The sequence below is a fragment of the Triticum urartu genome, chromosome 4A (assembly GCF_056163025.1).
Source record: "Triticum urartu cultivar PI428250 chromosome 4A, HENAU_Tu73, whole genome shotgun sequence".
Taxonomy (NCBI): Eukaryota; Viridiplantae; Streptophyta; class Magnoliopsida; order Poales; family Poaceae; genus Triticum; species Triticum urartu.
The window spans coordinates 2550717-2573250 of NC_141876.1; the positions used below are offsets into that span (position 1 = coordinate 2550717).

The 22534-nt window shown below is 44.2% G+C and overlaps 1 protein-coding gene and 1 pseudogene across 1 annotated transcript; both read right to left on the minus strand.

Moving 5' to 3' along the window:
* Positions 1-825: 825 nt before the first annotated feature.
* Positions 826-20942, minus strand: LOC147974232 (U-box domain-containing protein 33-like; annotated as a pseudogene).
* Positions 3198-6930, minus strand: LOC147974233 (U-box domain-containing protein 33-like). The gene is made up of 5 exons (XM_087519423.1): positions 6516-6930; positions 6280-6404; positions 6060-6172; positions 4133-4237; positions 3198-4002 (listed from the first exon to the last, which is right to left on the minus strand). The coding sequence occupies exons 1-5, from the start codon at positions 6730-6732 to the stop codon at positions 3546-3548; spliced, it is 1017 nt and encodes a 338-aa protein (XP_087375549.1). The 5' UTR covers positions 6733-6930; the 3' UTR covers positions 3198-3545.
* Positions 20943-22534: the final 1592 nt, after the last annotated feature.

Consider the following 22534-nt stretch of genomic DNA (forward strand, 5'->3'; position numbering starts at 1 on the left):
AGTTTAAGATCGCCGGCGAAAATTGCGCGATAGCGCCGCTATCGCGGGCTGGGAGCCTCCCCGCGACGCAATCGATCAATTTCCGCGATCTGCCGCTAATCGGGCGATCGCGCGCGAAACGGCGCGATTTGGGGTCGCGGTCGCCGCAGTTTCGCAGGATGGGCCAAAAGTCTGAACCAAAAGGGCCCAAACAGACCAGAAACGGCCCAAATATCTCCAGATACATATAGCAGCTCCTCCAGTAAACATAGAAGCGTGTCCCAGTCCCCATTCCCTTCTCCGCCTCCCATCTGAAAAGGTTGCGGCGGCTGCTGTTCTTGCTAGCTACGGCGGCCGGCAGGCTTCTTCTTTGCCGCAAGCCGGATTCAGTTATGGGGAGGAGGCAAAGGCAGCGACCATGGGCACGCCGCCGGCCACGACCATGACATCTCAGTCTCACACGGCTCCAACACTCGCTCTGTCGAGGTACAGGAGCCCTCTGATTCTATCCATCTTTTATTTGTTTGTTGATTCAACAGATGCACATGACAGGCTCTGGAGATTGCATTGCAGACGTCTAGGTTCGGGTAATGGACGTGCTGTGATGTTATTCTGTAACTGAACTTAACTGCTGAACTGGTGATGTTATGCCTGCTGCAGACTTTGATTTATATTGATATGTATGTGTTGAACTGGTGCAGAACTCTATTATACTTGTTATGTTTGAATTTACCCTGAAAATCCTCTGTTTTCTGTAAAAAAATCCCCTGTTTTCTGAGAAAAATGTGCACATGTACTAGTTTGAACGTGGGATATGCGTGCACATGCACTGTAGCCGCGAAATGGGTTAGCGGCCGCTATCTCCAGCTATAGTGCCTGTAGCGTTTGAATGAGCTTGCCGCGAAATGGTTTAGCCCGCGATTTAAAACTTTGATATATACTCACCCTCGAGGCTCAATAACACATCCATTATATTCCGCAACAATCCCTCTCTCTCCGTTCTAACACTGTCTGTACACACTTCAGAATCGTTTGGTTCACACCATAAACGTGGCATCATACAAATTAAATGGAAGGTTAAAAAATCATTGTTGCTGTCGCTTTTGCCATTCTTGAATTGCAAAGCGAAGGGCATTGTTCGGTGTCAACTCATGGTGTGCCAAACTGAGGTAGGCCATGGGGGACATTTTGTTCCCCATTGCAAGCCAGTCCTTGATGGCCTCACGTTCATATGTAAATCCATCAGCAGCGATGCATGGATCCCTCATGATCTCCTGAAAATATTAGTATAAGAAATGATGCAAGCTTAATATCAAACTACTCCCTCCGTTCCAAAATATTCGTCGCAGAAATGGATGTATCTAGAACTAAAATACATCTAGATACATCCATACTTGCGACAAGTAATTCGGAACGGAGGGAGTAGCTAGTAGACATTGACAAAAGTGTTGACTGAATTGTAAAGACTGTAGGCAAACATAAGATAATTGTTGATGAGACTCAAGGCATCACACGATCCAAGCTAGCTAGTGCTTCATCGTTTCTTTGATTGGTTAACGAACCTGTGTCATTGGACAGATGAAAAATGTTGGTGGCTTGCATTTATCCTCTGGATAGTTCAACATAGCTTGAATCACATCCCAGACCTCATTTTCAAGATCAGGTCGCTCTTTTCTCTCATACCGACAACATCTGAGTGCTAGTCTTGCCAACTCTTTAGTAGGCTCAGATGGCCATTCCCCTGCAGAAGTATCAACTATATCTGGCAACTTGTTAGTTCTTAGGGCTGCCTCCACGGCATGAGGAAGGCCTAGGGGGCTCTTATTAGTTATCAGCCGCATAAGCACCACCCCAAAGGAGTAGACGTCATACTGTGCTGTGAGCTCCCCTGAGGCAATGTATGCCGGGTCCATGTATCCCATTGTGCCTTTGAGTAGGTTTGTTCGGTGGTAAGGGGTGATTGTTGTGTTTGTCACATTCAAGGGACGGGAGATCCCAAAGTCTGCCAGTTTGCAGCCAAAGCTGGCGTCGAGAAGGACATTGTCGGGCTTGAGATCACCATGGGCAATGCCTTTTGGTCTGTTGGAGTGGAGAAAGATAAGTCCCGTGCAGATCTCGGCAGCAATTCTCACGCGCATTCGCCATGAGAGCGCCTCTCTTTGGTGGTCGTGCTGCAGGCAGTCCTCTAGGCTTCCATTTGACAAGAACTCGAAGACCAGCACGTTGGCCTCCCTGCACACTCCTATCAGGGTGACAAGGTTCGGATGCCTCATCTTACAAAGTGTTTCTACCTGTAACATGTATCGATCAGAGGAAAATCACATAGTTAGTTAGATGCACCGTTTACTAGTTTTCCTCATCTCGCAGCATGTGTTGCTCTTAATATATACGATGATGAAAATTAAATTACATACCTCGTCATTGAACTCTTTATCTCCTGTTGTGCCTTCACGGTTCAATCTCTTTACGGCTACGGTAGTATGACGGAGAAATCCCTTGTAGACGGTTCCACACCCACCTTGCCCGATCTTTTTGGAGTCATCAAAGTTGGCTGTCGCTTCTTTTATCTCCATGTGGCTGAACTCTGTTAATGGAATGGCACTAGTAGTAGTGGTAGAGGCAGAGCCAAATACAAAGACGCTGCTACTGTTTTCTTGGCACATCTACTCAACTTGCTTTGTGACATGGTCTTTCTCGCGTTGCAGCTCTCCTTGCGACTGCTCGAGCTCTGCCACTAGGTAATTTTTCTGGAGAAGCATCTCCTCCAGCTCCGCTCTTTTCTCATTTGCCTTGTGCAGTTCGTTGCATATTTGGAGGTGCTCCTTCCGGAGTCCAGTATTTTCTCTGCCCAGTCTCTCCTCTACCTCCGTTTTTTCTTTGCGGAGTGCATTCTCCCGTGCCATGAACTGCAAGGAAACAGTTCACTTAGCTGAGACTGAGAGACAGATGCACCATGGAATATAAATGCTACTCTTTCCGTCCGAAATAGCTTGTCCCCCAAATGAATGTATCTAGCACCAGAGAGATAAGCTTGGGACAAGTTTTTTTAGACGGAGGGAGTATGTGTTTAGACAAGAGAAAATTCGGGAAAAAAATATAGTGCATTAGGCATCAATAATGGATACATAAAGGCATGTGGCAATTACAAATAACATATATACCATCATAGAAGCTTCAAACATATTCCTCTCGCCTTTCTGCTGGCCCTCGGATGCTTCTTTTTTTGAGCGCTCCAGCTCATTGTGGACTCGGCGCAGTTGCTCAATCACATCATGTTGCACATCAGTTTCTACCTATAAAACATTGTGTTTGCTTTGAATTCTAGGTATGCATGACAACATTATCCAAATAAGTATTATTAAAAGTACGAAGCAAATGGTACATCTCTGATGTTCATATCTTATTATTAGCCTATAATGCATATTTATATTTAAAAGCATACTTGATTTCCGCATAACAGTTTTTGGTTTCAGATAATGGAAGAATAGTTCTCCTGGCGTCTGTACACACAGACACAGACATACATAAAATTATCCTAGCTGCAGCTTCTGCACACAGCCATAAAATTAATATGATTCAAACGAAAACGGTGTGGCTATGCTTAGATAACTCTGCTGAGTCCAATTAATGTGGCTTACCATAGAGTGTCGTTGTTCTTTAGAGCTTGCATGTACGGGAGGAGCATTCATACCGTTCAAATCCTTCAGAGAGAAACATGAACTGGATCCTGCAGTGCTTTGCTGCCCGGAAATCAGTGAGCAACTTGTTTGTGTCATATCAACTGACTGCCGCCTTGCACCCGATATGTTTTCCACTACGCCTGTTGTCGATCCAGGCGAGGGATAAGTATAACTAACTGGCATGGTCGGTCGTTGATGGGCTTGTCGATCGGTGGAGCCGAAGAAACTTGGATGCCCTGGTGATAGTGACTGGGGTCTTGCAGGGAACTCAGATTGATAGGAATCAGTGCTGCTGCTGCTGCTTCGAGGTGACTCTACTTTTGAAGTAAGCTGAGTGGTCTCCCTAACAAAAATGATGAACCATGACACCATTTTTTTGTCAGCTGGAAATAACTTACGGTAGTCGCTCAAGCTGAAATAACGTAAGGTGTTTTCTTTATGTTAGCTTGAGGGCTGCATGTCAGTCGTCATACCTGGAGCAAGCAAGAGTCTCGTTGCAAACATAGAAGATCCGGCAATATGGTTTGGCCTGTAGATGCACGATGGCTGCGACTTTTGATTTCGGCACTTTCCTCTTCCTGTACGTGAAAGATTCAGAATCAACATAAATAACTCAGATTGTTAACTAGAGTACTCGACTTAAGACTTTAGACAGAGTGGGAGATAATAGTTAGTAAAGGAAGCCATGCTAGCTAGTACTCCCTCCGTTCCACAATGTAGTGCATCTAGATTTTTGAAAAATCAAATTTTACAAACTTTGACCAAATTTGGAGAGAAAAAAAAATATACATCTATAACACCAAATACGTAGAAAACATTGGATACATTACAAGACATAATCTCATATTATATATATTTGGTATTGTAGATGAGAACTTTTACGGTACCCTGGTACTCCCTAAGCAGAGGCAGAAGTACCACTTAAATCTAGCCCTTTATTTAAAAGGGCAGTTTAGTCATTTTTGTTTGACCTCATCTAATCGCTGATCTATCTCGAAAAAAAATCCCAATCTGATCATAAATCTCGGCTCCCAGAAGCGAAACTCCAGGGTATCGCTCATGGCCACCTGTTTGTTCTTTTGCGCCACCATGGCCACACGGGCCGGTGCCACTTGCACGCGTGTCTGCATCGTCCTCCCTAATCCCAAACCTATGGCGACCACCCCGCAGCCGCCAAATCTCCTTCGTGCACGCCATTGTTGGATCACAATCAAGTGATATACCCTTCTGCCTGCCATTGCTGGATCTCAATCATGCGATATACCCAGCAGTCTGCCACTACTAGATAATTGTGTGCAGTTTAATAATCACATCATTTGCTCCGTAGACAAAATTGATGAGTGGATATTAACATGTACATGGGAAATTGAAACAGAAATTCACAATCTGCAGCGAAGAACAGAGCAAAATAGTGAACTCGTTTGCGCTGCTCATCAGTTCTCTAGTCAATGTGTTCAGAAATTGTCTTCGCGGTCCAATTAAATTTAGGTAGAGTCTGGTGTGTGCGTCTATACGTGGAAGCTACAACAATTCAACTCCCGCAGATGCCCACGCGACAGAGCCCCAGCCATGCGACCTCATGTCGTTGTGTCCATCACCGTTTAGCGCGGCCCTATTCTGGTGGCGACGGTACGGTTGACGCCAATCTTCTGCCCAGCCGGTAGTCGTCACTCAAGCAAGCACGCCGACGGCCAACCATGGTTGGCGCAGATTCTACGGTTCCAGTGCGCGTAGAACAGGCTGATCGCTGGCGTCTCTCCCGCTTCGTAAAGAGTTCAGAAATAACCAACAGCGATTGACTGAGTCTAGGTGATGTGCATCAGCCGTAACGCACTCAGATTTAATGTGGATAAAAAGATCAGGCATAACTGCCTAAATGATTACGTTTTTACCCCTAAGCTCAAGGTACTCCCAAGTGTCTTCTGGTAGTACTCCTTAGTAGTTAGGTTGGAGTATCAGATAAGATCAGCCATTGGATTAGGCGAAATGGAGGGCTTATATTGATTCCAGGGTACAGTAAAAGAACTCATTCTAGATATAAATAATTTTCTTTATAGACTTGGTCAAAGTTTGTAAAGTTTGACTTTTCATAAAATCTATATGCACTACATTATGGAACGGAGGAAGTAGTGTTTGTTTATTCGGTGTTTAATGTCAATTCATGATTGCCCTTTGCTAACTAATTATTGGGAGTTAATCCGCCTATTTTATCGTCACTTCTTGTAGCTTGTTAGAATAGCAGAGAATTCATAAGAAATAAGAAATTTACATATACATATAACTAACACAGTGATTTGCTCTAGTGTATATATAGAAACTGCAGCGCTACCCGCTGACAATTTCGATGTGCGTGTTTATCGATGAAACCTCGTTATGAAGCTGTATTTGGTCTGGACATACGGTGAGAAGGAAGATGTTCCCATGACAAAGTTTGTGATGTGATTCTGATCGATGAGCTTGACGATGCCATTCGTGGGGCTGTTACTCTCGATCACCATCGCTTCAGCTTGCATCTGTAAATTTGTTTGTTGAGAGAACAGTCATGCGCGAGATGAGATGAACTAGAAGAGCAATCACCAAGTCTATGCTCTATGCTTTCAGAATGAGTTAGCTTACTGACCTGGAGAGAAGAAATGCAGAAATCGAGGTACTGGTCTAAAAGTGTGTTCATCTTCTCCTTCTCAGACAACCTGTATGCCCTGAGTTCTTTCTCCTGGAGCTGGCTTGCATCGATCTTGCGGAATCCTGCGACACAAGAATTTTATCAACATAGATAGATAGATAGATAGATAGATAGATAGACAGACGGATAGAAAACATTTAATTATGCGGATTGTCAAAGTTTGGAGCTTTTACCGATCATGATTCTGTCGGCGGGCTGGTGAACGTGTAGCAGGACCAGCTTGTCGCCGCCGGCGAGGAGGTTCCGAGCCGCCCACAGGAGGTTGGACTGACCGTCCTCTTCATCCTTCCCGACGGCCACATATAGCTTCCCTAGGCTGCTGGACGACGACCTCCGGGAGTGCCTGATCTTGGCCAGGTAGGATTCTTTCCTCGCACCGTAGCTGTACATCACGCTGCCAGATGATGATGAAGCAGGCTTAGGCTTACAAACTCTTGCAAATTCGCAGGACCAAGATCGTCAAATAGATGGATAAATTTCTCTCAATAGAGCCCTCCCAGCTGGATCACAAGATCAAGCACCCGACCGATTTGTGGTTGCAGGATGCTCTTCTGGCACTTTGACACGGCGGCTAATAAAGCTCGTGAGGCTTCGTCGCAAAAAGAAAAAGAATAGCCATTATTGTCTCAATTAAAAAGATTGCCGCTTCGACGATGAAGAAGAAACTGATTTTCCTAGAGTGGGTGTGCCGTTGAATTGGTTGCAGAAAACTGTCTTAACAAACCCCTCCATCTCCATTGTTGGGTTGGCGTGAGTATGCAGCTCAGTGGCTGCACACGCCACCCTTGCCGTTTCTCAGTTTGGCCAGCCCACATTTAATTTCACGTGTTTTTCTCTTCTCAAGTGCAATTTTTATACTCATAATTATAGGACGCCTCCAAAACAGAAGCTGGGTTCCACCATAAGCATAATGAAACAAACTAATCTATTATTAATATATTAAAAGAAAATACGGATAAAAAATAGAGAAATTAGCTAGAAATTCCCACAATAATCAGAAAGATCTGATCATTGATTGTTAGACTTCGAAATTCGTAGCCGTTAGATTTTTTTAATTTTTTTTAACGCGTATCCATAAAAAATTGAGCAGTAGCATGGTTATGTGGTTAAATTGACACCTACCGTGCAGGAGGCCCATCCGGTCATAGCAGCAGAACTTGAGCAAGAAGAGCTGTGGCGCGCTGGGCATGTGGTTGTCAAGGAGGCCGGCAGCAGCAAGGTAGGAGCTGTCGATGCCCAAGGGCACGGGCACAGGGCAAAGCTCGGCCAGCCTCTCCTTGAGGAGGCCCCAGGTGTCACACCTAACCTATGGTTGGTGTGCACTAGAGCTGACTGGTGGGCCCAGCCAGCTGGCCGGCCAAGTGGCGAGTGTGGGTGACGTTAAAGGAGGCCGTGAGTGGCATGCGTGTGTTGACACTTCTCTGTATCTAACTTCCCTCTGCAATCGAATCCTCCTTCCTCTTCAAGCCTTCTCCTGCTCCTCTCGTCCTGTTGCTCGATCTAGATCCTCTCCCTCTCCCTGGGGTATTATAGCTGGTAATCAAAGCCAAATTCTGCCGAATTTTTTTCTTCCTGGTGTTCGATTGAGGATGGGTAACATCCACCGCGCCGGCGCGAAATGCCTCGGCGAGCCGCACAAAATCTCGTCGTGGGGTTCGATCCCCTTCAGCATAGGACCACGGCTCCTTCCAAGGCCTCGGTGGCGACGCGGCAAGTTCTCATCGCCATGGGCGGAGGGAACACCAACATTACCAAGATGCTCGAGGCTTTGCTCGCCAAGGTCGACGACCAGAAGGTGGCGCACGAGAAGCAGATCGAGCTCCAGGCCGCCTTCAACGCCCAGATCTCGCAGGAGGTGCGCGGTCTATCGCGGCAACTCGATCTGACCCAAGCGGACCTCGATCTCACGCGCAAGACGGTGGAAGGGTCGGCCTCTCCGACGGGCTCGGTCACCACGCACCTTCACTAGCCCGCCCACCCGCAGCAGCAACCTCCTCCGCCTCCTCCTCCTCCACCGTCCCCGCGCCCGGTGCCGGATCCAGCGCCCCCGTGTTCGTCGGACACGTGCCTGGGCGACCACCGGCCGCCGCTCTTACCTTTGCCGCCACAGGGCGGATTCGTCGCTGCGGGGACCGCGTCTCCGACGGTCTACCACACCAACGAGTACCACAAGCCTCCGAAGCACGATTTTCCCAAGTTCGACGGCACGGCGTCATATTTGTGGCTGAACCGCTGCCTCGCCTACACTTCGAGCTCTACAAGGTGGCCGCCCACCACTGGGTCGCCACCGCGGCGCTCTACATCAACGGCCAGGCTGCACACTGGCTCCAGGCGTTCCAACAAACGCATCGCGACATCACATGAGATCTCTTCACTGCGGCGACCCTGGAGGAGTTTGGCATCGACGAGTTTGAAGTGGTGATGCACAAGTTGCTGCAACTACGCTAAACAGGCACCGTCACCGAGTAGCGCGCCGCGTTTGACGAACAGATGTAGCACCTGCTCGCGCTCGATCGGTCGATCAACACCAAATTCTTCGTGACGCAGTTCCTCCTCGGCCTGAAGGACGAGCCGCGCGCCCCGGTGCGCCTCCAGGCACCCTCCAGCATCACGTGCGCCTCGGTGCTCGCACGCATCCAAGAGGAAGAACTGGGCACGACCCGTGCACGCCCTCGCATCACGCCGGCGGGTTGACCACCTCCAGCAGCCATAGTGGCACCACCACAGCGCGCCGCGGCCACGCCGATCCGTGCACAAGGAGACGACTACGCGCGGGAGCGGCAGCTGCACGATTTCCGTCGTGCGAACAACCTCTATTTCAAGTGCGGGGATCGTTACTCCAGAGAGCATCGCTGCGCCAAACGCGTGCAGTTGCTCACCATCAACGTGGGCGACCAAGGCGAGGTGCTCTCGGACGACACCATCCACGCCCTGCAGTTGCTCGACGACCCGAGCCCAGTGGCGCAACCCCCTGCTCAGGCCATGGACGCGCCAGAGTGCTGCCTCCTCTCGTCGCAGGCGCTCGACGACACGGATTCGGCGACCACGATCAGGTTGCGCGCGCTCGTGGGAAATCAGGTCATGCTGCTGCTGCTCGACTCGGGTAGTACCCACAACTTCGTCAACAAGGCGTTCGTTGATCGCCTCGGCCTCGCCACCGAAGAGATGCCGCCGACGGAGGTGCGCATGGCCAATGGCGACAAACTCACCTGCAATCTCATGGTGCCCGGCCTCAAGTGGTGGATGCAGGGCCACACCTTCACGACACCCATGCGCGAGCTGGAGATAGGAGCGTACTACGGCATTCTGGGGATGGATTGGCTCGCCCAACATCGTCCAATGACGTGCCACTGGCAGGATAAGTGGGTGAAATCACTACAAGAAATATGTCAACTTGTGACCTTGACTATTGGTCACTGAAAGGTCATTGTTTTTCATTTGTGACCATTTTGTGACCAAAAATAGAAGGTCAAAAGCTGACTGTCGTAAACTGAAATTAACGACCTTCTCTGTGAGAAGGTCGTAGACATTTACGACCAAAACAGAAAGTCGTTGAACCCATGACCTTTTGTTTTGGTCACTGGCTGTCTGCCCAGGCCATGTCGGATCCGACGTGGCAATCTGACGTGGCAAAATTGCAACCAATTGAAAAGATCACTGACAATATTCAGCCCGGTCCAGTTCAACCGTCTTTGTGGGCCAAGCCCATTTATTATATATTTTTTCAAGCAATTTGTGTCAACTACATGGGCCGAGCCCAAGAATTCAGCCTTTTTATTTTATAGGACGCGGCCTTATATGATTCATTTATTTTTTGGGCCTCAAACTTTTTGTAGTCCATTTCAATTTTGGGCTCCATAGCAAACATTCACAAACTTGACGAGCGTTGTTCCAGCGACAGTGAGATACAAGGATTTCAAACAAGCATGTATCAAGACCATTTTATTTCTTTCAACGCGAAAGTATTCCTTAAACAGCCACGGGTACAACAGTAAGTACATTCAACAACCCATCATCAATCGGTGAACAGACTATAGCTACCAGCATCAGCCTCCTGAAAGACTAGGAGGTACTACTAAGGAGCTAAACTAACAGCAACCATCCATAATCAATCGGTGACACTAGCAATGAGCGAAAGCGGCGACATTTTAGAGACCCCCTCCCCCAGCTGCTGCTTTGCGTGCCGCATCACAAGTCCCCCTAACCACAACAAGTTTTCAGATATTCAGAACATGTTGAGCAGTTAGGGGATCATGGGGAAAAAGTTGGCAGATGGATCATGATGGTCTCACATTGCTTTCGTTGTCCTCGTCGCTCACCTCAGACTGGGACTTGTCAGAGTCGTCGGACGCCTCTCTTGCTTGAAACGAAAACAGGGATGGGCACGAAAGAGCATGGATCAATACCACAATGTTGTAAGATACTTCCTCTGTCCCAAAATAAGTGTCTTAACTTTGTACTAACTTTAGTACTAGAGTTGAGACACTTATTTTGGGACGGAGGGAGTATTATGTAATGGGACGGAGGGAGTGTTATACTACATCATTGTGCAATAGTTCACTACTAGGAAAACAGTCTTCAACGACGGTAAATGTGGTCGCTGAAAGTCCGATTGTGGTCGTTAAAGGTCAATAACGACCACAATCTGCTGGTCATAGTAGGCCCCGTCGTTAAAAGTATAATGACCACATACCTTTTGCAGTCGTTATTCTTATAACGACGAGAGGGTGTGTCGTCGTCAATCCCAAGGCAATAAAAACCACAATTATGGTATTAACAACAAGTTTTGCCATCGCTAATAATATTATCATGGTGACCAAAGGATGCTAATAATATTATCATGGGGACCAAAGTATCATTGCCGACCACTCTCTTCACCACTTTGATATACTTGAAAACCATTTATATTTAGTATAACTTTCCGTTCAACGATCGCTTTACACAACATCCAACATTTGAATTTTAACATCCATAATAATATAGAAACACAATAATCTGAACTGAAAGGATCATAGCCTCTTTATTAATAGAAATACAAAAATTCTGACATACAATTCTTCAATTAAAATGTCATTTAAGACATTTGAGTCAAAAGCACTCCTTATATGACCAATATACTTGCTCATATCTATTTGGAAAACAAGACAACTAGAAAATATAATATTAATCAATCTTCAATCATGGGACACCATCATTGTTTGAATGGATATCATTCTTCATCGGTGAATACAACACCGTCTGATGCTTCTATATCTTGCCGTGGACCATCAATCCTACAAAATGTTGAGTAGTTTATGAAAGTCAGTCCTTGTAAATAAATTGGCACGAATTATAAATGCATAGAAAATCAATGTACAAGAACAACTTGATCATGTTGCCTTTCATGAGAACTCAGACATAAGACGCTTAGTTTCTGACACTTCTTGCACCATGCCATTGTACTTTTCTACAAGTACTTGTTTGTCTTGCTCGGAAGCTTTTAGTTTAGAAGAACAAAATAGCGTTACTTAATGCTGGTCCTCACAAATATCTTGCTCTAATTCCAGATTTTCGTAAACAGATCCAGTTCCATTGTTGTGCTTACTAGTCTTGGTGGTAGCTGCAAGGCCATGGTTAGCCTGGGATTATTCACATTCAATATTTTCATCAACTATTAACTCATCTACACCATTTGCAGTGTCTGGAAGCATACAACCAATCTGTAGTAGGGTGGATGAAGGAATAAAATATAAAAAATGACATTTTTCATACCATAAAATTCATCCATATCATCTCCCATGTCACTATCATTGCTGGCATCAACTTCATCATTCATACCTGTAATATATTATGAGTAACTTGAAGACAATAAAGCATAGAAATAATTCTAGGGACAATACATGCTACCTAGAAACTCACTTTCAGAATCATCTGCATCCCAATTTGTACTAAACAAGCCTTGTCTATTTGTCGGTGCATCAATCACATCTATGAAAACAAGCAACCACATTATATCATCCAGTAGAAGATAGCTTGAATAATATTTTTATGTTTGACTAGTACCTTTTGTAGCCAACTCGTACTTCTTCTGACCACTTCCTCTTCTTGCATATGAGCCTGTGTGTAACCCTTTTTCTACTGAAATCTGCTACTCACTTGATTTCTTTGCTAACTCAGTCGGATAACCTATACATAAAGCGTTATTCTAAAGTGTGCACAAAGGTTGTACAAAGTATAGTTAAATTAAATAGTGAATATTTATGTACTGAAAATGAATTACTGAATGCTAAATCAAATAAAGTAAGTACAGAACTACTTGTGTCACTATTTATTAATAAGGTGAAAGAAAAAATATGAAGCAAATTGATTACTACAGATTAAGACTTGCATAAATTCGTGGCATCATGTTGTTCTCTTTCTATGCGATGTTGTTGTCGAATTTTGAAGCAAGTCATCTTCGTCGCCATTGTCGTCAGGCTCGGGTTCAGAGGCTTCATCATTGGACTATCCATGTGGTACATTATAAGAATGGCATGATGGATGTTTCATTACCGCATGCCATACGTTTATTTTTTTTGGAACTTTGTGACAGTGGGAGTGGCTCCCACTGACCTTTAAAATAAAGCAACAATGTATAGAGAGTCACATATTTACAAGAGACTAGTGAGGGAGTTATCGGGGGGGGGGGGTATAAGTACAAGTTAGCGGCAAAAAACAAGCAAACTAGCAAGGCTATGAACACCCTAAGCAGTAAGCTAAAGGAAAGTAACCAGAGAATTAATAAGATTGTCCTTGACAAAAAAAAGGAAACTTGGCTAGCCAGACTAAAAGGCTCATCTGTTCGAAGCAAACACTGCAGGTTAAGACTAAGGATTCCATGTTTGTTGTCTTTCTTCATCCCATGCTCTTTGTTAAATACGTGAATCCAGTCGAAGTGTCAATATGCCAGAATATTCTACTGTATTACCGTTATCCCCTTCTTCTAAAACTACAACCACCCCATTGTTCTGTGTGCAGAGGAGTCTATCTCGAATCTAAACACGATATCTAAATCTATTCATGCCATACCAGTAAAATATGTTATCATGTTCGTGCAAGCTAGCTACCTATGGAGTAATAGATAGCTATGCTACCATCTTCATACGGAGATATAGAAATGTACTTGCATATGTGCGTAAATACACACATTATTCTGGAACATTTTGTCTTACCTTCTCTTTGAACCACTGATTGAACTTCTGGTTCCACATGGTGGTAAATTGTTGCAGTGAATATCCATCATGACTACTGGAGTACTCACTACAATAATACAAAGCTTAATTAATATGGTAATGCAAAAATTAGTTGACTATGTAGAAAAATAAGTTAACCGACCAATCAATACAGTACATGAAGACCCCGTGCAACAAAAAAACAAAGGACGAATACTGGAATACCAACAAACCTGCAACGGAATCGCGTTGGTGGATGTGCAGACGGCAGCACGGGCACACTGGGGTCGAGGGCAACGTACAGATGGCAGCGCGGACGCGCCTGACCAGGCTAGGGTTGAGGCGACCGGCGAGGTACAGGCAGCAGCGCGGGCGCTACGGGGTCAAGGCTACCAACAACGTTCAGACGGCAGCGCGGACGCTCCTGGGCCAGGGTCGAGGCGACCGGCGAGGTGCAGGATGCAGCACGGATAGGTGTAGAACAGAAGGAAGATGCGATCCATGGATTGTAGAGGTGTCGTGGATTGAGCACGGTAGGGGAGGCGAGGAGAAAGAGATGCAGAGGGATGGGATCCTAACAGATTATAAATATTTGTTGGCTGTTATAGAGGGTTATCTGATGGAAATTGCCAGCACTTTGCGCTAAAAATATTCAACTGTCCCGCTCTCTTTTAGATGGGAGGAGAGATAAAGGAGAGGTGAATATTTTTTAACACACTGAGAGGTGAGTTTGTTAGAGCATTGTACGCGCAAAACAATATCACAACAATAACAACCGCTTACTTAGCAACGGGCAATCTGGTGGTTGTTGAAGGTATTACGTAGACTGATCCAATCATGCGGGAACTCAACTCGGGTGTTTAACGACCAACAGTTTTTTGGGCACTGTCGTTAATGCATGTTTCTGTAGTAGTGGTTGTTGATCTTCTAATATGAACTTGGTGCTTTTAGGTACATATGTCATCGGTAAAGATCCGTGCTTCGACCCTTTCTACGTATGGACACTGAGATATTGATGAACCATCATCTAGTGAGGAAGCTGATAAAAATTGTTAGTAAAACGGGTGAAAAGAAGGCAATTAAACTATTTATATACACTTTATCCAAGACAATAGCAAACAAGATGGTAAGTAAGATTGTAAGAACACTGCAACCTTATTTTTACTACCCATAATGAGTTGTGTTAGATGACAACGTCTCGATCCTTTTCCTTTGTAGTTGTTCCCAAAACAGTTTACTCAAGATTACCTCTCAAACTACATGATTGATGAGCATCCAAAGGTTAAAGTATTTGTACCAAAACACGATGACTATCTAGATGTGTTCATGAAGACAGTAAATGATGGGAGGTCGGCCATAACAAGCGGTTGGACTAGAGTCGTGCATGCTTTCTGCATGGAGGAGGGCACAATATGGGCATTCCACTTCACCCTGTTCAGTAACCATAACGTATTTCGCCTCTTTCTTTATCGTCTTTAATAGTACAAGTATACAACTGTGGTTCATCATTCTTTATTTGGTGCTTATGTAATTCTTGAACATACGTACCCATGAATCGAATAATGAATTGGTTGTTTGAACCTGATGGATATGAATAAAGCTATAACATACTTTCAAATTCAAATTTGATACATTTTTAAATAGCGACAATTAAATTTGGGTGAAATTACACTCTATAGGTCATTACAACACACATGATCGGTAAAATACAAACATGTGTGATATACACCATAATCCGACACAGTTCACAAAGAGGAAAAGTGTGCGAGCATGCACACAGTTGCCATTTGCAAAGCGTGTGTGATGTCAGATAATATCACAAACAGTTTGAGCAAACTAAATATTTGTGATAGTTGTCATATCGTACATGAGTTACAATCATGAATTGTTTCTGATGTGGTACACATCGCAAACATTGCACCAAAGAATAGCGTGTGTGATAGTTATCATGTACAACACTGTTACGACGGTTTGATGTTTTGTAATCCTATCCGACACTCATATGATGATGAGCTAATCTTCTTAATTAGTTAGCGCGTACGGTTAGTGAAAAGTGAATGTGTGTGATTGTCTAGTTATCATACATGTTCTATAACCGTGAACTGTTTGTGACGGTTCGCGCATCGTAAATGTAGCACCACAAAATACCGACTGCGATGGTAATGCCAGCACACACGAGTAGCAAGTATGGAGCATCTGGGGTATTCGATATATCACAAACAGTTGTGTGAAGAATGGCGTTTGGGATAGATGCCCGCATTCCTACTACCTATCCCTGACAGTTTTTGGGTCGTGTGGGAAGGATCCCCCTATCTCCCACACTCACTTGGCGACGGTTTAAAATGCCTTTGCGGAAAGGGGTTAAAAACCATTTGTATAGCAGCTCATTATACCAATGATTGGACACTGTTCCCCAAAAGACCAGGAGCACCAGACAGATAATAAGTGGTTCCATATAAACATATATCCAACAGTCCAACAGACATGTTCAACATTCATGGTCCATGTTGCCAAAATAAGGTTCCACATAAGTATAGTCCAAACTATCAGAAACATGCAAGCAAAAGTGCTTAGTACAGGGGCAGAAATAGGGCATATGAAAGTATGTCCCCTAAAGCTATTGTTGGCACCCAACAGCAGCTTGTTTCTTCTTCTTCTCAACAGCATCATGCATCTTTTTAGTCCTTCCATGCTGGTGGCTTTCCTCCTTTCGTAACTTTTTTCTTCTGAAGGTTTTCTTCGGTGCAGTTCTTTGCATCAACCTTGCAATAAGAGATATTTAGATTTTTAATGATTTTGCTATTGCAAGCTGGAGGTTGAGCTAGACAGGCCATACAATTGACATCTTGGCAAGTCTTTTTTTAAACCTTTGTTAATGTGTTGCAATCTCTCACTTCTCCTTACCTCAGATTCCACCACAAGAGGACGTTCCTTTCTCTTCCCTTTGAGCTTTTGGTTGCTAGGTGGAGATGGTGCTCCATCTTTTCCTCGAGTGGAGAAGGGGCTCCTATTACTCTCTATGACTGCCTGGGAATAGACAGGAGCCAAGTTAGTAGGGCATGAATTAGTAATGAAAAAATCTAGGAATTCTTTGCAATTGCTTCCTTCTAATATAATCTGCCACATTGAGGATTGCAGAAACATTTTCGCCCAATCAAATGTATCTGGGGTTAACAAGATGGAGCAAAAAAAAGTTAATCCAATCCAATGGTACCTTGGTGGCTGGCAGATCTTTAGCAGCATCAGCAAAGTGAGGCTTCCAAGCCCCAAGGCTTTCAGCAACAATAATGTGATTAGCTGAAATAGTGTTAAGTGGGGGTACAAAATTATGTTTGCCTTTGATGGAAAAACCTGGTGGGGGAGAGCAGCTAGAATCGGAACCTTCTTGAGAAAACTCATTGCTTGTAGAGTTGGCTGAAAGTCTAGAGTTGATGTCAGGGCTAAGCTCATTGATTTCAATCTCTTCATCTACAGATTCGCTATCTTCAGATTTAACCTCCCAGTTCAGAGGAACAGAAGTAAGATCAGCAAGCTGAATAACAGTGCCATCTCCTGCAGCTAAGTTCAGAGCAAAGAAAGAATTGTCCTCTTCAGATGCAGCATAATGGACAGGCTGAGGTGGATTAACAGGTTGATTAGTTTCTGAGTCTAAATTAAGATCAACTAGAAAGTTCTTCTTAGATCCAAGGGGTGGCTCCGCTGCATAAGATGCATCAGTGGACTGCAGCTGAGAACTTACAGCAGGCACTGCTGGATTCAAATGGAGAACATGTGGGGGGAGCACATTCTGTGGCTCCAAATGGAAAACATATGGGTAAAGCACATTCTGTAGTGGGGGGAGCACATTCTGGACTAGTTGATGGGCCTCAGGTGGCCCAAGCATTAAGTTGAGGTCTGGAGGGCCATTGAGAATTTCTTGAACAGGGCCCAATGGGTTTAAGTTATCATTTCCCACCAAAAGTTGTGGCACATCCCCCTCCTGGTGAGCAAGATCAGCCCCATTTGAGCCAACAGATATGGCGATATCATCGTTAGCATCCATGTCTGGCATTTCCTCAGGTACTTGCTGTTCATCTAGTGGTTGCATTAACTCAGCTAATTCCAGAAATTCTCCTTCAAGTTCATGATCAATTTCTGCTCCCATGGCCAAGTGTCCCCACCCAGGCAGATATTCTTCCTCTTCTTCATGATTGTCATCACCTACATCAGCCTTCCGCAGGACTTGCTGATGGAAGTTGCCCTGGTTGTTATGCATGATATCCTGAGCTTGGTATAGAGCAACAGGTCCCAGAAAGTGGTTGAGCTCATTTGGCTGAAAAAAAGGGTTTACAGGTTGTGGATGAGAGTTGCCATCTATGGTAATAGGATCTTCATCTGGAGGTCCCTCCCCCAAAGCCTCTTGCTGCACCATAACAACAGGCACTATCCAGGATTCAGAGTTCGGATTTTCAGAGTCTCCAATCACAATGCTAACTGGCACATCTCTGAGTTCATCCACTCTAATCTGAACCATCAATGCAGCCTTAGTACTCCTAGCTCTGTCCCAAAGCAGCATCTTCCCAAAGCTCCTGATGGCATTCTCTATTTCATGAATATCTCTTTTATCAAAAGGAAAACCAACAAGCAACACCCAAATGTCTCTTTTCAGAACTAGGTGTCTCCAATTCAGTCCTTGATTGTGCCTCTGAAAAACGACATGCACATCTCGATACTAATGAGGACTTTGAAAAAATGTTCTAATATTGACTGTTGTTGCTTATGGAATACATCAATTATAAAACTACCTTACTATAATTAGAAGCAAGTGGCACATCTCCGATGTTCACATAAGCAAGCGGACTATATCGTGTACACATTTTGAACAATGCAGTACTTGATTCCCATTAGTAGTTTTTGTTTTTTGGATAATGGGCGACCAATATGTCTCGCTATAAATACGACAATTCAAATGAAAAAGGTGTGGCTATGCTTAGATAAACCTGCTCGGTCCAAAATGGCTTACCATAGAGTGTTGATGTTCTTTAGAGCTTGCAACTGAAACAGGCATCAATGAACCATTCATGTTGTTGAAATCCTTGAGAGCTGGTGAAGGTCCTCCAAAGCTTTGCTGGCTGGGATTCAGGGAGAACTCTGTCGTCGTCGTATGAATTGACTGTCCCTTTGCACCTGATATGTTGTCCTTGCTATTTGTTATCGTTGCTAATAGAGGATATGTATAGCTAACTATCTGCTTGGATCGTCGTTCAAGGGCTTGCTGATCTGTAGAGCCGAAGAAACCCGTATGCCCTGGTGATAGTGATTGGGATCTTGCAGGGAACTCAGATCTGTCTGAATCATTGCTCGTGTAGTTGCTTTGCGCTGACTCTACTTTTGTCAAACACAGAGTGGCCTCCCTGAAAATGATGAACCATTGTTTTGTCATCTGGAAATAACTTTGGGTAGTCGCTCGAGCTGAAATTTGCAGATTCTATGTAGCAATATTTTTTATGTTGACTTGAGGGCTCCAATGCATGCATGACAGTCATACCTAGAGCAAGCAAGAGTCTCGTTGCAAATGTAGAAGATCTGGCAATATGGTTTGGCTTGTTGATGCACAATTGCTGCAACTCTTGAATTTGGTGCTTTGCTCTTCCTGTCCACATGAAAGATTTTACAATCAACATACATAAATCAGGTTACTAAATGGAGTATTTGACTTGTAATTTATACTGCAGAGAGTGGGGGAGGGGAGATGATAAGTAGTAAAGCCATATTACCATATATACTAGTAGTGTTTTGGTATTGGGAGTTTATTGTGATTAATTGTTATTTGCTAAGTAAGTAATACTACTACACAAGGAAGACACATTTTGGATTGTGTGGCAACTTACACAAGGGCAGCGAATTATACCGATTAATTGGTTGTGCAGCCTAGCTATTTTATGGCCGCTTGTTTACAATAGCGCAGACATTAATTCACGTACAGGAAATAAGAAATTTACATATAATTGCACAACTATCGCGGTCCTTTCCCCTATATATCTATGCACAGAAACAAGCTTAGACCGCAGTGTGTGTGTTTATCAATGAAAACCTCATTACGAAGGTGTATTTGGTCTGGATGTCAGGTGAGAATAAGGATGTTCCCATGACAAGGTTTGTGATGTGATTCTGTTCGATGAGCTTGATGATGCCATTCGCAGTACTGTTCTTCTCGGTCACCAGCGTTTCGGCTTGCATCTGTAAAAAAAAATAATTCTTCATCTGAATCAACAAGAAGTGAATAAAATACATGCATCATGATTTTCAGAATGGAATTGGCCGGTTTTAAGCTGAGCAGACCATGAGAGAATCTCTGCAAAAGTCGAGGTAGTGGTTCAAAAGTGTGTTCATCTCCTCCTGCTCATCCATCCTGTACGCCTTGAGCTCCTTCTCATGGAGCTGGCTTGCATCAACCGTGTGGAATCCTGCGACAGAAGAATTTGATCAGCAAAGATGGATAGATAAATACATATATAGACAGACAGGCAGACATATAAATAGATAGATACATAGATAGAGAGACAGACATATACTCCCTCCGTTCCTAAATATAAGTCTTTTTAGACATTTTAAATGGAGTACAACATAAGTCATTTTGCTTCGTATGTAGTCACTTGTTGGGATTTCTAGAAAGACTTATATTTAGGAACTGAGAGATAGATTGTAGTACTCCCTCCGTTTCTTTTTAGTCTGCATATAAGATTTGTTCAAAGTCAAACTTTCTAAAGTTTGACCAACTTTGTAGAAGAAAATATCAACATCTACAATAATAAAGCTATATGGTATGCAAAGTAATTTCATGATGCATCTAACAATATTGATTTCATATTGTGAATCTTAACATTTTTTTCTACAAACTTAGTCAAAGATAACAAAGCTTGACTTTGACCAAATTTTATATGCAGACTAAAAAGAAACGGAGGAAGTACTAATTAAGCAAGTGACTGAAGACAAAAGCAACAGCAATATAAGTACTATGCAGTGTGGAGAAGCAAAACATTTTATTGTGTATCTTCACTACTTTGTGCAGAGAGTTTGGATCTTAATTTTACCAGTCATGATTCTGTGTATGGGCTGGTGGACGTGCAGCAACACAAGCTTCTCATCACCGGCGAGGAGATTCCGAGCGGCCCATAGGAGGTTGGACCTACCATCCTCTTCGTCCTTCCCGACGGCTACATACAGCCTCCCTCCTCCTCCTCCTCCGCTTCCGCCTCCGTCGCCACCACCATCCTCCTCGGTCTTCCCGTCACCCTCCAAGATGGCGGTGGCCTCCTCGTCTCTGGCATCGGTATCGAGGCTAGCTCTTCTGTGTGCCGAGCGCCGGGAGTGCCTGGCCAAGTGTGATTCTTTCCTTTGCTTGGCCTCGGAAGCGCCATAGCTGTACATTTCGCAGCGGACCGATTCGTGACTGGAGGATGCTCCTCTGGCACACCTTTTGGCCGCCGATTACCACGGGCAATAAAGCCGCTGCTCCATCGCAAAAAGGAAAGGAAAAAGAAAGTATCCGTTGGCTTCTCGAGATTGTTTTTAGGGACACGGCAGGACTCTGCTTCTTGATTAGAATGGAGTCTGCCCAGAACGGCTTTTTGTAATTTGCCTAAACCAGGTGTGCCGTTGGATTGGTTGCAGAAAACAATCCCAACAAACCCTCCATGCATATGCATGCATAAATTGTTGGGTACCTTTGCCGTTTGAGCTGTTTCCGCGAGTTTTGCATGTGTTTTCTCTACACAATTTATACCTGCAACGCGTATCCACTCCCAGGGCCCAAATCTGCGGGGTTTTTTTACTTCCTCCTTTCCTCCGGTTTAAAAGACGCACGTGTATCCCTAGATACTCAATTTTGGTCCATATAATACAAATTTTGTATCACAAAAGTTATACCATCAAAAAATATAACATATGCAGTTTCTAATGGTGTATTCTTTTTGAGATGCAACTTCTGCTGCAATTTATGTTGCTGCTAAATATTTTCTCCGGCGATTTTAATCAGTGCCAGGAACACAACTCCACCACAGAAGCAATTCAATTGTGCCACCACCGGAAACGAATCACCTTGGCAGCACGTACGATCTCTAGCTTCTAAGCAAGCCGGAACTAGCAGCTACAGCTTAATTTCCAAGCAAAGTTGATGAAACTGCCTCTCCACCGTATCCTAAAAAAAACTACCGTTTAGAGGGTTGAGCAAAAAACAGCCCTCCGATAAGGTGATGTCATGCCTAGCACACCTGGCGGGAGGACCTATTGTTATAGTTTTCATTTTAGTAAGTTTATTCATTCTTCCATGAGGAAATTGTAAGACTTATTCTATAAGTTGTTCCTGATGGATCCTTTGTGTATCCAAAGTATGATCTTTACCCAATGACAATGTCAATGCTATCTCGAAGCATGTCTTTGGTACTCCGATTTTTCAATAAGAACATTTGAAGCACAATGCTAAACTTCTTTATCAAATCATCCAAACACCGTTGTATGGGTAATGTCATGAAAATTCTTCCCCGTACCTAAAGAGTTTTCTACATATTATCATGTCATGGATATTATGCTCTGCTTGTCCTTGGGAAGGATATACCCTTGAAATATGTGTGTATACACATTTTCCTTTCCATTGTTCTGTTTAAACCTGATAATTACTTTTCCTTTCCATTGGTTTGTTTAAACCTCCTTGTGATCTATATTATATAAGCAGTAATATTTCCCTGCTTATGTAAACACCTCGTTGTACCACTCTGTCAATAAGACCTTGTTGCAATTGTTGATGACATTTCGGTAACCACCGAGAACTTTGCCTATTGGTCCGCCTCGTTTCAACGAGCAGGAAAATGGTTCTCTTCGTCCCTCGCCCTTGGTACCAATGATGTTGCCAACATAACTGACCGGTTATTCTCTGACATGCCTTGCTATCACGACTGTGCAAGATGTCAATGCCCTTCCTTCTTTTAACCCACATGGTGGGCCCATAACCCACAGTTCCACAG